The sequence below is a fragment of the Schistocerca cancellata genome, chromosome 9 (assembly GCF_023864275.1).
Source record: "Schistocerca cancellata isolate TAMUIC-IGC-003103 chromosome 9, iqSchCanc2.1, whole genome shotgun sequence".
Lineage (NCBI taxonomy): Eukaryota > Metazoa > Arthropoda > Insecta > Orthoptera > Acrididae > Schistocerca > Schistocerca cancellata.
Genome location: NC_064634.1, coordinates 325,805,710 through 325,823,512, shown reverse-complemented (window position 1 = coordinate 325,823,512; position 17,803 = coordinate 325,805,710). Strand labels below are relative to the sequence as shown.

At 38.4% G+C, this 17,803-nt stretch overlaps 1 protein-coding gene across 1 annotated transcript in view; it reads right to left on the bottom strand.

Annotated features, from left to right (window-relative positions):
• LOC126100126 (N-alpha-acetyltransferase 25, NatB auxiliary subunit) overlaps positions 1-16,918 on the bottom strand; it is a 96,252-nt gene extending 79,334 nt beyond the window's left edge. Inside the window, exons 1-7 of the mRNA XM_049910658.1 lie at positions 16,838-16,918; positions 16,407-16,492; positions 16,166-16,304; positions 15,715-15,908; positions 14,634-14,771; positions 13,083-13,237; positions 11,637-11,887 (exon numbers count right to left, since the gene is read on the bottom strand). Of these exons, the coding sequence (XP_049766615.1) occupies positions 11,637-11,887; positions 13,083-13,237; positions 14,634-14,771; positions 15,715-15,908; positions 16,166-16,304; positions 16,407-16,492; positions 16,838-16,898 (1,024 nt within the window). The 5' untranslated portion in view covers positions 16,899-16,918. The remainder of the gene's footprint in view (positions 1-11,636; positions 11,888-13,082; positions 13,238-14,633; positions 14,772-15,714; positions 15,909-16,165; positions 16,305-16,406; positions 16,493-16,837) is intronic.
• Positions 16,919-17,803: the final 885 nt, after the last annotated feature.

Below are 17,803 nucleotides of genomic sequence, written 5' to 3'. Positions count from 1 at the left end.
TCCTTTACTACATTAACTGTCTCATTTCCTAATCTAATTCCCTCAGCATCACCCGACTTAATTCGACTACATTCCATTATCCTCGTTTTGCTTTTGTTGACGTTCATCTTATATCCTTCTTTCAAGACACTGTCCATTCCGTTCAACTGTTCTTCCAAGACCTTTGCTGTCTCTGGCGGAATTACAATGTCATCAGCGAACCTCAGAGTTTTTATTTCTTCTCCATGAATTTTAATACCTACTCCGAACTTTTCTTTTGTTTCCTTTATTGCTTGCTCAATATACAGATTGAATAACATCGGGGAAAGGCTACAACCCTGTCTCACTCCCTTCCCAACTACTGCTTCCCTTTCATGTCCCTCGACTCTTATAACTGCCATCTGGTTTCTGTACAAATTGTAAATAGCCTTTCGCTCCCTGTATTTTGCCCCTGCCACCTTCAGAATTTGAAAGAGAGTATTCCAATCAACATCGTCAAAAGCTTTCTCTAAGTCTACAAATGTTAGAAACGTAGGTTTGCCTTTCCTTAATCTTTCTTCTAAGATAAGTCGTAGGGTCAGTATTGCCCCACGTGTTCCAATATTTCTACAGAATCCAAACTGATCTTCCCCGAGGTCGGCTTCTATAAATTTTTCCATTCGTCTGTAAAGAATTTGCGATAGTATTTTGCAGCTGTGACTTATTAAACTGATAGCTCAGTAATTTTCACATCTGTCAACACCTGCTTTCTTTGGGATTGGAATTATTATATTCTTCTTGAAGTCTGAGGGTATTTCACCTGTCTCATACATCTTGCTCACCAGATGGTAGAGTTTTGTCAGGACTGGCTCTCCCAAGGCTGTCAGTAGTTCTAATGGAATGTTGTCTACTCCGGGGGCCTTGTTTCGACTCAGGTCTTTCAGTGCTCTGTCAAACACTTCACGCAGTATCATGTCTCCCATTTCATCTTCATCTACATCCTCTTCCATTTCCATAATATTGTCCTCAAGTACATCGCCCTTGTATAGACCCTCTATATACTCCTTCCACCTTTCTGCTTTCCCTTCTTTGCTTAGAACTGGGTTTCCATCAAAGCTCTTGATATTCATGCAAATGGTTCTCCTTTCTCCAAAGGTCTCTCTAATTTTCCTGTAGGCAGTATCTATCTTACCCCTAGTGAGATAAGCCTCTACATCCTTACATTTGTCCTCTAGCCATCCCTGCTTAGTCATTTTTGCACTTCCTGTCGATATCATTTTTGAGACATTTGTATTCCTTTTTGTCTGCTTCATTTACTGCATTTTTATATTTTCTCCTTTCATCAATTAAATTCAGTATCTCTTCTGTTACCCAAGGATTTCTACTAGCCCCCATCGTTTTACCTACTTGATCCTCTGCTGCCTTCAGTATTTCATTCCTCAAAGCTACCCATTCTTCTTCTACTGTATTTCTTTCCCCCATTCCTGTCAATTGTTCCCTTATGCTCTCCCTGAAACTCTGTACAACCTCTGGTTCTTTCAGTTTATCCAGGTCCCATCTCCTTAAATTCCCACCTTTTTGCAGTTTCTTCAGTTTTAATCTACAGTTCATAACCAATAGATTGTGGTCACAGTCCACATCTGCCCCTGAAAATGTCTTACAATTTAAGATCTGGTTCCTAAATCTCTGTCTTACCATTATATAATCTATCTGATACCTTTTAGTATCGCCAGGGTTCTTCCATGTATACAACCTTCTTTCATGATTCTTGAACCAAGTGTTAGCTATGATTAAGTTATGCTCTGTGCAAAATTCTACCAGACGGCTTCCTCTTTCATTTCTTAGCCCCAATCCATATTCACCTACTATGTTTCCTTCTCTCCCTTTCCCTACTTCAAATTCCAGTCACCCTTATCCCTTCACTACCTGAATAATTTCTTTTATCTCCTCATACATTTCATCAATTTTTTCGTCATCTGCAGAGCTAGTTGGCATATAAACTTGTACTACTGTAGTAGACATGGGCTTCGTGTCTATCTTGGCCACAATAATGCGATCACTATGCTGTTTGTAGTAGCTTACCCATACCCCCAATTTTTTTATTCATTATTAAACCTACTCCTGCATTGCCCCTATTTGATTTTGTATTTATAACCCTGTATTCACCTGACCAAAAGTCTTGTTCCTCCTGCCACCAAACTTCACTAATTCCCACTATATCTAACTTCAACCTGTCCATTTCCCTTTTTAAAGTTTCTAACCTACCTGCCCGATTAAGGGATCTGACATTCCACGCTCCGATCCGTAGAATGCCAGTATTCTTTCTCCTGATAACGACGTCCTCCTGAGTAGTCCCTGCCCGTAGATCTGAATGGGGGACTATTTTACCTTCAGAATATTTTACCCAAGAGGACGCCATCATCATTTAATCATACAGTAAAGCTGCATGCCCTTGGGAAAAATTACAGCTGTAGTTTCCCCTTGCTTTCAGCCGTTCGCAGCACCAGAACAGCAAGGCCAGTTTGGTTAGTGTTACAAGGCCAGATCAGTCGATCATCCAGACTGTTGCCCCTGCAACTACTGAAAAGGCTGCTGCCCCTCTCCAGGAACCACATGTTTGTCTGGCCTCTCAACAGATACCGCTCCGTTGTGGTTGCACCTACGGTACGGCTATCTGTATCGTTGAGGCATGCAAGCCTCCCCACCAACGGCAAGGTCCATGGTTCATGGGTTAGAAAACTTAAAAAGGGAAATGGATATGTTAAAATTAGATATAGTGGAAATCAGTGAAGTTTGGTGTCAGGAAGAACAGGACTTCTGATAAGGTGAATACAGAGATATAAACATAAAATCAAATATAATAATGAGGAAATAGGAAGGTGGATAAGCTACTATGAACAGCATAATGAAAGCATCAATGTAGCCAAGATAGCTGCGAAATCCACACCCACCACAGTAGTACAAGTTTATATGCCAACTAGCTTTGATGAAATGTATGATGAGATAAAAGAAATTATTCAGATAGTTAAGGGAGATGAAAATTTAACAGTCATGGGGGACTGGAATTTGATAGTAAGAAAAGGAAGAGAAGGAAAAGTAACGGATGAATATAGACTGGGGCAAAAGAATGAAAGAGGAAGCTGCCTGGTAGAATTTTGCACAAAGCATAACTTAATCATAGCTAACACTTAGTTTAAGAATCACGAAAGAAGGCTGTGTAAGTGCAACAGGCCTCGAGACACTGGAAGGTTTCAGATAGATTATATAATGGTAAGACAGATATAGAAATGAGGTTTTAAATTGTAAGACATTTCCATGGGCAGATGGGGACTGACCACAATTTATCGATCATGAACTGTGGATTAAAACTGAAAAAAACTGCAAAAAGGTGGAAATTTAAAGACATGGGACCAGATAAACTGAAAGAACCAGAGGTTTCAGAGGGAGTGTTAGGGAACGATTGACAAGAATAGGGGAAAGGAATACAGTAGAAGAAGAATGAGTAGCTCTGAGAGATGAAATAGTGAAGGCAGCAGGGAATCAGGTAAATAAAAACACAGGGGCTAGTAGAAATTCTTTGGTAATACATGAGATGTTGAATTTAATCGATGAAAGGACAAAATATAAAAATGCAATAAATGGAGCAGGAGAAAGGGAATAAAAATATCTTTTAAAAAATGAGATCGACAGGGATGCACAAAATGGCTAAGCAGGAATGGCTAGAGGAAAAATGTAAGAATGTAGAAGCATGTATCACTAGAGTAAGACAGATACTGCCAACAGGAAAATTAAAGAGACCTTTGGAGAAAACAGAACCACCTGTATGAATATCACGAGTTCAGTTGGAAAACCAGTCCTAACCAAAGAAGGGAAAGCAGAAAGGTGGAATGAGTATACAAAGGGAGATGTACTTGAGGGCAATATTTTGGAAATGGAAGAGGACGTAGAGGAAGATGAGAAAGGAGATATGATGCTGTGAGAATAATTTGACAGAGCACTGAAAGACCTATGTCAAAACAAGGCCCCAGGAGTAGACAACATTCCATTAGAGCTATTGATGTCCTTGGGAGAGCCAGCTATGACAACACTCTTCCCATCTGGTGAGCAAGATGTAGGAGACAGGTGTAAGACCCGCACACTTCAAGAAGAATGTAATAATCCCGATTCCAAAGAAAACAGGTGCTGACATGTGAAAATTACTAAACTGTCAGTTTAATAATTTATGGTTACAAAATACCAACACGAATGCTTTACAGAAGAATGGAAAAACTCGTAGAAGCTGACCTTGGAGAATATCACAGTTTGGATTGTGGAGATTGTAGGAACACACGAGGCAATACTGATCCTAAGATTTCTCATAGAAAATAGGTTAAGGGAAGCCAAACCTACGTTTACAGCATTTGTAGATTTAGAGAAAGCTTTTGGCAATGTTGACTGAAACACTATTTCAAATTCCCAAGATGGTAGGGGTAAAATACAGGGAGCAAAAGGCTATTTACAATTTGTACAAAAACCAGACGCAATTATAAGAGTCGAGCTGCACAAAAGGGAAACAGTGGTTGAGAAGGGAGCGAGGCAGGGCTGTAGCCTTTCCCTGATGTTATTAAGCCTGTTTACTGAGCAAGTAGTAAAGGAAACAAAAGAAAAACATGGAGTAGGAATTACTGTCCAGGGAGGAGATATAAAAAAATTTAAGGTTTGCCAATGGCACTGTAATTCTGTCAGAGACAATAAAGCACTTGGAACGGCAGCTGAATGGAATGGACAGTATCTCGAAAGGAGGATATATATATAATGAACATCAACAAAAGCACAATGAGGACAATGGAATGTAGTTGAATTAAATCAGGTCATGCTGAGGAATTATATTTGCAAATGAGACACTTAAAGTAGAAGATGAGCTGCAATTTGGGCAGCAAAATAACTGATGATGGTTGAAGTAAAGTGGATATAAAATGCAGACTGGTGATGGCAAGGAAATTATTTCTGAAAAAGAAAAATTTTTTAACATCCAGCATAGATTTAAGAGTTGAGGAGTCTTTTTATGAAAGTATTTGTAGGAGTATAACCATGTATGGAAGCGAAACATGGATGATAAACAGTTTAGACAAAAAGAGAATAGAAGCTTTTGAAATGTGGGACTACAGAAGAATGCTGAAGATTAGATGGCTGGATCACATTTCTAATGAGGAGGTAGTGAGTACAATTGGGGAGAAGAGAAATTTGTGGTATAACCTGACTAAAAGAAGGGATCTGTTGGTAGGACACATTCTGAGGCATCAAGGGATCACCAGTTTAGTAATGGAGGGAAGTGCGGGGAAGGGGGGGGGGGGTAAAAATTGTAGACAGTGGCCAAAAGATGAATACAGTAAGCAGATTCAGGGGGACGTAGACTGCAGTAGTTATTTGATGATGAGGAGGCTTGCACAGGATAGAGTAGCACGGAAAGCTACATCAAACCAGTCTTTGGACTGAAGACAACAACAACAACAACAACAACAACAACAACAAAAACAACAGCATACATTTCTGCAGGAGACGTAAGAGTCTGGATAGATACAAGAAGCATACTTATGCATTTTGTGCAGCAATGTTGTCGACACTCACTGTGAGGTATGATGGGAGCGACTGGGGGTGTGTCAGCCGGTGGTTCTACACAGCCAATTGGACAGCAGCGGGCAGATGATATTTTTTGGAAGCAAGAGACATTGTAACATTCTCATGTCAGGATGGAAGTGAAATACGCTGTGTGTTCAGAAAAAAAACTGTGTTCTCAGGTTCCACTGTAAGCAACACCTCAGAAAATGCAACATATCTGGAAGAAACAGCCAAATATTTGTGGCAATGGAGATATAAGTCTAACAACTATCCTGGACAATGATGATTAAAAATAGTGAAACTACAGGAGGAGGACAAGTAAGCAAAAAACGCATTGAAGATAAAAATTAATGTAAATCATCTATTTTAATTTCTTTTATTTCTTCTTGTATTATCAAACTGTAAACAGTCAATAATAGAATAGATGTAATGGAAACATTTTAGATAGAGCCCTAAGATGAATAAAAGTTTGTAATTTTGATTAGTCAGAGTATGTTAAAACATAAATTCTTCTCAAGGAGCCTCTTAAAAAAAGTGGGGACAATCTTATATTCAAGGTTGTCTTATACTAGAGTAAATAAAGTATGTCAAAAACGCCTCATTCTGCATTTTCAGGCAAGTCAGATTAAATGTCTGGATTGCCAATAATCCTTTTTCCACAGTTATGTTAATTGGTTCAAAAGTTTGCTTTGTTGTCTGATGTATCAGTGTTACAGCTGGCCGGCATATTTTCCTTACTGCCTCAACGTTTTTCCAAGAAAAATGCACATAGTAGCAGCTAAGTTAGGATACTTACAACACCCAACATCAGATGCTGTAGTTTAAGCATCCTCAGGGTGTATACGGGGACAAGAAAAAAAAATTCCCGGATTTCTCCCGGATATCCCGTTTAAAAAATATGCTTTTTCCCGGGCGAAAATACACTTTTTCTGTTCTAAGTGACAGTAGGTTTTCCGAAGATTTTCCCTCGGAACTGTAAAACTTATCAATCCTTTGAATGGTTAACGTTTTATACAATCGCATAGAACTTCCCGGAAAAAAAGAAAAGACGGGGCAAAGAAGTTTTGGAGAGACTTTTAATTAAAAAAAGAGGAGAGAAGTTTTGGAAAGACCTTTGATTTGCAGCAAAATATACATTGCATATTTTCGTATTACGAAAGTATAAATGCGAATTGCACCAAACACAGGGCATTAGTTTCCGGGGCGTTCAAACCGAGGTTGCGATGTTCTTTTGTAAGCGAGTCATATCTCAATCCACGAGATCTCGTCAGCCGATGGCAGCAGCTATTCAGAGCATATGACACGTGTTATAGTCAGCCAACAGCAAGATCACTGGTTACATAGCGCGAACACGCAAGAGGAAAAGTTAACGGTTTACATTAATGTACCGTATATCTACAAGAAAAGCTAAGCTTTCACATATAATGTTAGTCTCTAAGATTAACACGCTATAACAGAACCTAAGCTTTCACATGTAATATTGATCTTTTTTTGTGTGTGTTATACTTTAAGACACATCACACAAATGTGCCAGAAAAATTTAAAATTATGACATAAATGTCTCGGCTCCAAATTCTTGTAAGTGGCTGGTCCTCAAACTGTTCAGTTTCGAACGCTCTGTGATTTAGATATCCATCCCACTTTCTCACACGTAACACAATTCATCTTGCGTAAAAAGAAATTTACTTTGAAAGTAACGCTTTTCTAACTACCGTTCGTAATACTATCCGGAGACTGTTAGAAATAGGTTCGATTTACCAGTTGCCAGAGAGCGCCAGAAAACAGGCATTATTGTGCGTGTGCAACTGCAGTGGTGTAGGAAGCCCGTATGTTCGTATGTATAAAGCACTAAGAGAGCTTACATTACACCATAAAAGAAACAGGCAAACAGTGCATCAGAGGATACTCCAAAGAGCATCGGAATTTCGTAAACCATACTAAAATGCATAATTCGGCTTGAAGTGCAAATTGGCTTTTTCCAGATTCACAGTGAAGTAGGTCCCATCTGATATTAAGCTTTTCAGTGTGGTTTTTGGGATGTAAATTTTCTTGGAGTACCAGTACTCTAAGATCTCATTTTTGGTTCTTTATTACGGCATAATGCCATATATGGCAGAAGATGATAACGTGCACTTGAAATTGCACTTGAAATTCAGCAAACACTTGCAACTAGCCAATACTGTAGAATGAAACACTTCGTTTCAAATAAAATGATTGCTCGGCGGAAAGATTAATAAAGCCAAATTTCTTTAGCAAACTTGCAAAAATAACTTCACTGTTCTGCAAATACTTGACTGCTACTAACTTGGAAACAAAATAAAATCAGAAAACTGAAATTAATAATATATTTTTGCCCTCCGTAATTATGTGAATGTATTTTAATTCGCTTGATAGCTCCCGGCCACAGAAATCCATTTTGTTTTCATTTGACATGTGAGCTGTACACGAAGAGAAGCAGCGAAATCACTTAACGTTAACACGGCTAACGTGGAGGTTAACCCCCTCCCCACTACAACTCAGACAACTCTGTGCAAGCGTGAATCTGGCAGCTAGGGCGCGTGAGAAAAATTTTTCTCGTTTGCATCTGGCTGCTTGCTGCTACTACCGATACAGCTAACAGCCAAACTTCAAGTAGCGGGAGAAGGTACTGCTTAATACGCGAGTCAAATGCGCATGCCCAACAGACCGCTGGCAATTGGTCAAACGAACCTAATGTGAACAGTTGTGACGTCATGCTCATAGCAAGCAGTTTATTGTTACGAAGAACTACAGTCTGCGCCCTACGGCATTTGACATATTTTTACTATTTGCAGACGCTTGTGCGTGCACGGTTTTTTGTTGTTGTAAATTTCCTTTGCCACTAAAGTTTTATTTTTTTCCCTCTCGTTTATATTTTATTGTTGCAGTATCATTCTCCAGTAGCAGGATATAATAACATTCTTTGCTAGAGAATCTATTCTGCAGTCAAAATTACAAAAATTTAACTGAAAGCTAAAACAATGAAAAATTCCCGGAATTCCGAAAAATTCCCGGGTTTTTCCCGGTTGTCCTGGGTCGTATACACCCTGATCCTGTATTGTGGATTTGCAGGAGTCGAACTGAAAATGTAAATTCATATTTGAAAGTATCAATCACATGTGGAAAATGGTCTGCTTATGTCCAAATAAGGAGATCCATGTGCAGGCTTTAACCCTTTCCAATCCAATTTTTCTGTTCACTGCATTCTCTCTAACCCTTATTTATCATTGTCCAACATCAGAGATGTAGCGGCAAATCGTGTCAGACGTAGTTAGACAGTGGATCTGAAGAGGTTAAGACAGTCAGGCCCCTCCCTAGGTGGAGTACTGTGAACTGTGTCTGCATTTGATGCATCTCAATTGGTGCAACAGACCTTATTGGCAGATTCTGACATTTCACATGTGACCTAGAACTATTATGATACAGAGCAGTGACTTTTCATCATAAGCTCTGAAGTGGTAAACACATTCCATCCAGCAACGGCCACCCAGTCATGTTTTCACAGTCCTTGGCTAGTGCTGGGCATTGCTTGTGACAGTACACACTGTTTCCACAATTTTTTCTACTGTCTGATTTTGGTTTGTGGAAAGCAGATGACTTTCAGTCTTACAATGTCTTACAGCCAACAGTTAGTTCAAGATGTTTTTGCCCAGGCTGCTGTAAGTGCACCTTGGTGTGACCAGCTTCTTCTATGGGTCCTGCAATATATATCCTGGCTGGCTGGTCTCCCAAGCTCTCAAGGAGCAGATCCACTTTTTCTATTGGCAGCATTAACTTCAAGTTCAGCAAGGTGTGGTTCTCTGAAGACGAGGAATGGTGCCGAGTGGTGGTACCATTATCTCTGCAATGTTGTATGCTTCAGCCAACTTGGGAATTTCCAGTATGAAGCAACTGGCACACATGTCTACTGGCCTTGTATCGATGACAATGTTTCACAAGTGGTGTGACAGTGTGCCATTTGCCAGGCAAACCAAACAGACCCAGTCCACTCAGCCTCGCCATGATCAGTGCCAACAGAGCCTGGGACCAAGTTCGGGTATATTTCAGGGCTCCTTTCTTGGAATCCATATCATTAATTGCCATGGACTCCTTCCCCCTATTACCATGTGTCATCCACCTCCAGCAGAAAACAAAGGCAGCCATGATAGGAGATCTGGAGTGAATCTTTCCAATAAAAGATGCGTCCTCTACACTGGTGACTAACAAGAGTCCCCAAATCACAGAAGCCGATTTCAAAAGATTTTGCACCTACAGCCCAATTAATTAAATATCTTATCACAACTACTCCCTGTACAGCCTCAAATGGGCTGGCACAGAGGTCTGTAGAACTTAATGTTTCACGCCTTAGGGTCAGCAAAAATTGGCTTCAGAACTAAACTTCATCCTAGTTTTTTTAATGTTCACACCCGTCAATGGTCAAAGTTGGGTTGAAGTTCCTTCAAGGGCACTGTCGAAGGATACTTCTGGACTTTCCACCCCAAAACACGAAGCTGACAGACCCATCATTCCATGCAGATGCTTAATTAGGGATATGCACATTTGGGATGACTCTTGGACAGAACAGCAGGGCAGCCACGTATACTGGTAGCTACAACACATGGAATGCTGTTCCAGCACTGCAATCAACTCCAGTTGCAGCACCCTAGTCAGTGGCCTTCCTCATCAGGCAGTCCGCCATCGTCACCACCTCATAGTTCTGTCCACTCTGGAGTTACAGAGAATGGCTGCCTGGCCCTTCCTTTCCACAAACTGTGGGATATGCCCCGTCATCAACAGATCCTCAGAGTCATGCAGCGACTCCTCATCTCCCACATATCTTCAGTCACATGCCAGAAGCTCTTGCTCCACAGCATTGCCGGCAGCCCCAGATGTCTCCGAGACTCCTGACAAGATGTCATCCAACCCTGGGCTGTTTCTGCTGTGCTCTCCCTCGCACTGGCGTGGCAGGTACCAATTGTGTGTGTCAGTGGCTTGATGTGGGAGGAGTTTAATAAACCCACTGGATGTGCAAATAAATGGTATAGACATGTCAATAGGTGTAATAGCAGCAAAGGTGCCTATGACAGAAAAGCAGCTTCTGTCACAGGCTGGTCACATGAGCTTCCATAGTTGACAAATGTAAGACCATTCAGTGGCGGTCTCTTCCGAGTTTGGTATCCCACCTCGTCTCTACACGTGGACTCTGCAATACTATGAGTGTTTACTGTGGGGTCCTAGTAAACCCTCGATTCTTTAAAGAATCAGCTCCCATGAATAAAAGAGCTTGAAACATCTGATAACTTTACAAATGAGTTATTGTGTTAAATATTTGATTTTAAGCATGTAAGCGAGATAAAGTTTACAAAAGGTTTGAAATTATGCATAAAGTTTGTTGGAAGTTGTGAAGTCCTCTCCTTTTCAGATACTGGATGAATGTACTCTAGATATTTGTGCACCACCAGTTACACTGTCTCAAGACAAGCACACAATTTCTAATTGTAATACTTGTCTTATTGTGTTAAACTTTTTAACATAAGATTATGAGAATAAGATGCCATTTTAAATTTGGACAATAATTATGTAAAATATTGAAAATCAAATTTTTGTTGCCCCTGAAATCCATTAGATAGACAAGCAGCAACTGGTACCAGGTTCTGGGTTAGTCACTAAGTAAAACTGGTAGTGCTACCAATGATGAACTTGTGGTTTCCACTACTGGCTGCCTATAAGGAACTTTGATTGTGAAATAAATTATCTGGCTGAGTCATACTTGGGTCTTATTCTACTATTCTGGAATGATATCAGAACAATTTATTTGTGGCTTAGACAAATATTTCTCCAAGAATTATTACTGTTTGGTTCAAGGATTAACTGACAATTTATGCTGTTGTTACAGGAGTTATTTTATGTACAACAAATTATCTGACCTGAAGTGAGGGTTACAGCCTTTGCCTCAGTATTATTAGGGGTGTTATCACTTTGGTGACTAATGTTGTATATATATTGACAGATCACCAGCCACCCACCAAAAATAAAAATAATGCAATACTCATTATCCTTTATCATAGCACTATGTCGCCTACCTAATAGAGCCTCAGGATGATCACCTCGCTCTGCCATAAGTCGATACATTTCCAAACGTGCAAGGTAAGGGCCCCGTAACCGACGTGGTAGTTTTGTTTCGTTGTCTCGAACCAGACGTGCAAGGAAGTCCCGAACTGCTTCTGGCGTGGAATCTGCACCCGGTATCCCTTCACTGGGGTCTGCTTGGCCCGAATCAATTAGTTTCAATGCTGATGATAAGTACTCAGTAATGTATGACCACCTGTCCATGCTGCCAACACAAAAAGATACAATGAATTATAGTTGGCATGTGACAATATATAGGTTTAAAAACACAATATTAAATGGTGTTCAAAACATTTGTGTGTGTGTGAAGCAGATAGTTTAGAATGCTGCACAATGTCTTTCATTTGCTATTTTTGTACAGGTACAATGAAAATACTAAATTACAATAATTTCATTTAAAACAATTCTTATACTTCAACAGCTATTAGGACACACATAAGAAAATTTAGAGAACATATGCAAATATATCTACACATAATTTTGTATCTACATCTGAAACCCAGGTGTAAATCATACACTACGTAATAGCCAAACACCACTTTCGGATATGCAAAATTTGCAAAACTTAATGAATTTGGTTAATGGTTTAATACTGATTATAATTATGACTGTTCTATTCCTTTAATGGTAGATAATATATATGGAGACAGAATGGCAAAATTCCAAGTACTACAAACCAAAATACGTGAAAGTAGAAAATATTATTCCTAGCTTTTGGAACCTTTAAATTCCTCCCTCAGGAAGGAAACAGCACCTGATTGGGAATGTTGGAAAGGAGATGCAGGTCATTCAGATGGAAGGTAAAAAGAGAGTGAAGGTGCACAATCCCACTCAGATCTTAATGCCTGAATACCTGAATAGTACTTACACTCATTGTTGCACTCACAAGGGTGAGCCTATCCCAATGCCAATGCGACTGCAGGATCTTAAACCTATGGATATTTTTCTACAGGGCAACATAAAATATGTTGGTGTGTAAAAAACCATCAGAAACTGACGAGAAACTGCTTGGTACGGTTCTAGCTTCTTGTCTCAAGGAGCAACAAACAGAGACATCAAAGAATCTGACTAAATTGTGGGTGACACTGTAATGCACATGCTACTGGCCTGCAGTGGATCTGGGTGGAAACTGTTATTGATTCCCTTTTCTTTAACTTCCCAGGCCTGCCAACTGGTTAAGTACTACAGTTAAGGGCTATCCCCCTTCTACTGTCCTTGAATCACACTATGTTAGGTGCTGGTTTACGAAACAGATGCGATTCTTGATGACTACAATTGTATACTGATTACATAATGCCTAATTATTGTATTGTAACATTTCCACCAACTTAAAAATTTCAGATAGAAAACTGTAGATAACAATGCCATTTGCGGCTGATACAGTATGCACTAAAACTTACTCTTCCTTCAGCATTAGCTTGAAAAGGAGATTGGCCTGTCGCCAGCGCTTCAACTTCATGAGAAGAGTAGCTTTCTTGTACGGGACATGCACATATGATACCAGTTTTTCACCTAGTGGGCCAGTCACAACATCAAGTGCTTCACTGTATTTTCCCTGCAAACAAATGTCAAAGTTTTCAAATCTTTCGGATATGATCAATAACTGATACAATACACTGAACTTTATTAACCACACACAGGCACTTTATAGCTCAGAAAATTCTGCATAAGTTATACTTCTGTTCTTTCATCACTACAAATTCGCTAACAGTCTGAATATTCCATTCTGCAGGCAAGTGTGTGGTTTTTGAAGGATTAAAACTGTGTGCTGGACCAGGACTCAAAAACCAATACCTCACCTTTCTTGGGCAATGTTCTTACTAATCGAGCTACTCAGGGACGAATCTCAGTCGCCCCCACCACTTCGCTTCTGTCAGTACCCCTTATGGGCTCAAGTCCTGTTCTGGTACTCAGTTTTAATCTGCCAGACAGTTTCATAAATGACTTATGCCTGTTAAGACTATGACTTTGCACACAGTATTAAATGCTCTCCACAATGAAAATTCAAAATGTCACAACAAGGTTTTTTACTTTACCTCTCTGGAAAAAACAAAAACCACACACACGCATCAGAAATTTAAAGTATATAAGAAAGGACGATAAATAAGCTGTAGCTGTCAGTACGCTCTAATGCTCTGTATGAGAATCAACTAACCACAGTTAACAAGTAAGAGAGTTAAGCAATGAAAAAAGGTCATAGGATGAGTATATGCTGCTCCCATTAAGGAGTTAATGGACTATCATCTCAGTTTTTATATCTTTATAAATAAAATGAATCACAACTTTAATAAATGAATAATATTATGAAAATTTTAGGAGACTGGTCAGATCATTAAATAACATGACAAACTTTAGTATTAGTCTGGTCCTAAGGAAACTGACCTATATCGAAAGGTAATGGCAGTGCGTCTTCTGAGAAATATACCAACTGATACATACAGTACATACAAGATGCTTTTGGCTAGATGCAAGCCAATACTCAAAAAGTAAACTGATCTATAGAACAGAAAAAACACGTTTTATTTTGCTTCTTTATTTTTAGTGAAGGTTATGGTGACAGACTGATCTGTAGAGTACCCCATAGTCTAAGTAGAGTTGAAAGGTAAGAATTTGGTTGCAGTTTTGCCACGGCAATGATGTTACGGGAAGAATAATATTTCTTGTGACAGTGCAAATTTTACAGATTTTGCAGTTGCAAATTTGCTGCAGTTTCGTATCATCATATTAGTACTGTAATGATGACATTATCATATTTCACTTAACCCATTGTCATCAGCTATACTATATCTTTCTTTGCAGAGTACTGTACAGTAAATAAAATGATTTCAAGTAGCAGATATCACTTGTGATCTATAGTAGTAATTAACAGGTCTATAACCTGAAAATATTCAAAGACTTGTGCTTAAGTTCTACTCCTTAACTGATAATTAATTATACCTCATACAGCTCACCTGCATTTCCAGAATCATAAGATACAACTGGACTTCTTGTTCTGCCTCAATTTTATCTTCATTCACAAATTTTTCAACCATTCTCTCAGCTAATGGTAAAACAATGCTCTTTGATAGTTTGTCATCTGCCTTGTATGCCTAAAACAGAAAATAAATAAAATTTTGAAAGTACTTCCAGGTAGGCCTGTAATAGGGTGTGAAATTTACTACACACATTATATTAGCACACCAGTTCACATTGTGGGACTAAGATTTGAAATATATTATGTCACTGTAATGTTGTCATTTGTAAGGAGAAAAATAATTTGTAAGCGAGAGTAATATTACATTTTTAGATTACCTCTGAAACACTAAATTACCGAATGCTAAATATAGTGTCACTGAACTGCTAAGAACTAACAGTTCCAAAGAGCAATTACTTCAATGTGACAAAATATGTATACAAATCGCAATACCATATATCAACATTAAGAGTATCTTTACTATAAATTACAGGCAGTCTCTTTCCAAGTAAAAAACAAAAGCTCATGCCAACAAAATAAACAAGAATAACAACAATCCAATGATAGAATATACCACGGTGAATAAGCATCAAGGCAGCTTTGAAGCTGTGATACTCCATAGTGCATTATAACAGCTGGTGAAAACTTATCCAACAAAGACTTGAAGAGATACAAAGAAACATTATTAGGTAACAAATGTGAATACCAATTAAAGAATTCTGCTGCTTGTAATTTAATGTGTTATTTATAAAATGAGCATGTAAATTTGTATTTTGAAAGTAACTGATAGAATAATACTTTTAAAATACAATAATGTATACTTGTTAATAAGCGCCAAAGATCTCTGCACTTATTAACATCAACTTAAAAAAAATGTTTACTGATGTACTGTACAACATATCATCATACATATATAATTCATAACAAGTTTTTCTTCATATGGTTCAACTTCAACATTTCATATAACACTTCCACAAACAAAATGCAGTATGTATTTTCAAACTGATTAAAGAAAGACAGAAATGGTTTAAAATAACCGAATATTAACAAAATATAAACAGGGCTTAAGGCCATCATACCTGCATCACCACACTCATAACAGCCCAAAAGTAATATGGGTTCTTCGGCTTCAATTTGTAAAGCATCAGGGCAGTTTGATGTTGTCTTTTGTAATCGGCAACACGTACATATGCCATGAAGAGATGTGTAAGCAGCTCTTCGTTGGTAGGGTCTTTCTTTGTAGCTGCTTCGTAAATTTCGCATATTCTCTCCGCTGTAAGAGTTCGGAAATTGTTATAAAATACTTATTCACAGTCACAAAATTTCCTGTTGAAACACTGATAGCCAACAGAAACTAATCTAAAATGTGTCTATCAGAAAATAATTCAGTTAATTTCTAGCACTGGACTCTTACATTAAAAACACTGACACTGGAAAATAATAATACTTAGGCCTAGTTACTGTAAAGTGCAGTGTGACTGATAGCTGCAGTTTGTCACACCAGAAACACAGTAAGAAACAAATGCATACGCCTGTGGATTTCTCGGTAACATATTGTCATAGCCTGTAGAGTAGAGTCGTCGCATGGAACTTCTGCCCGAACTGCCTCCAGAAGCTCGATGCATTCTTCTTTTTTGCCCATACGCAGAAGGGCAAGTGCTTTCAGTACCTGCAATGATGAGTCTATTTAGCATCAACACAAAATTTAGTAGGCATTTTGCATTACTTCCATGTAACATAAGAAAAGTATGTAACTATTTCCTGGCTTCACCTTTGCACATTGAAAATTTGGCTGCTTCTTCAGAACTTTGTCTGCTTCCTGCAGTGCCTTCTTACTATTGCCAATGTCCAGCCAATCTGTAAATAACAATTGTGTATATGGCAACATTTCCTACCGCCAACTTCTATGTTAAGTTGTGAAAACATTAGACGCATATATCCTCTGATATTATAATACGACTAGAGACAAATATTTAAACTGCGTATATGATTAAGACTTCGTACTTTACTATTATTTAGAGGCAGCAGATTCATTATTTTCAGATATGAAAATTTATGTTTACATTCTGTGTCTAGTGATATCACACGATTATTTTCTACAGATGAACCACGATACAAAACTACCATTATCCACTAAAAAACTAGGTGATATTTATATCAATGCGTAACAATGCGACATTTATATATGCCTTCATACGTTACCATATATTGGACGAAGTCTTCGTTCACCAACACTACTATCCACATGGGTTTTAGCAGCCATATTTATTAACAAGTTACTACACAAACAACTTCGAACAACTGACGCTAGATAGCAGAAGTTTCGTAATCGGTTGGTTAGAGCGCTTATCTTAAATGTACAAACAACCCAGTCAAAATTTCAATTTGCTCTTTTACTAATCCAGTGCCACGCACTGTGCACTTTTCACGCTAAGTGTCATCTGAGTTATCGGATTACATCTGAAAAATGTTCCGAAATGTCTGGAGTATTTTGCTGACATTGAAAACTTCCACTGAACATCCGGTAACTCTGTACACATAAGGCGAGAAATATAACAACAATAAATTACAAAAAAACTTGTCTCACCGTATATCATAGCACCTTGATACGGGACTTAAAAAAAGAGGAAAGGGTTCTATGAATGGTAACAAACTCTATAATATTTGAAACACATTAAAATTCAACGAATCATAGACGGCGAAATAATTATATAAAAAGGAAAAGCTAGGACTGGACAAGAATGAGGCAGATATGGAACCTGGCTGACCTTTCCAAATGAACTATAATCCTTGAGGATCTCCTCATTGTGGATCTATGGAACAAAAAGTTTATCACCTTCGAGACATCTCTTTAAGGAGTTGGGTTTCCTGAGTACATTTCACAGTACATTAATTCCCTCATGTAGCTGATTGTAAATAATCACTACAGTTCAATAGGAACAGTTATGTACATAATTACAATTCCAGAATGAAAAATGACATTCATCACTCTATATTAAGGTTGTTATTAGCACAAAAAGGGGTGCATAATGCCGCAACTAAAAGTTTTGATTACTTACACAGTGATATGAAATGTCTGACAGACAACAAAGTAAAATTTGGAAACAAACTGAGAAAGTTTCTTATTCCGTAGAAGAATTTCTATTTTTGTGATGTATAAGAGGTATA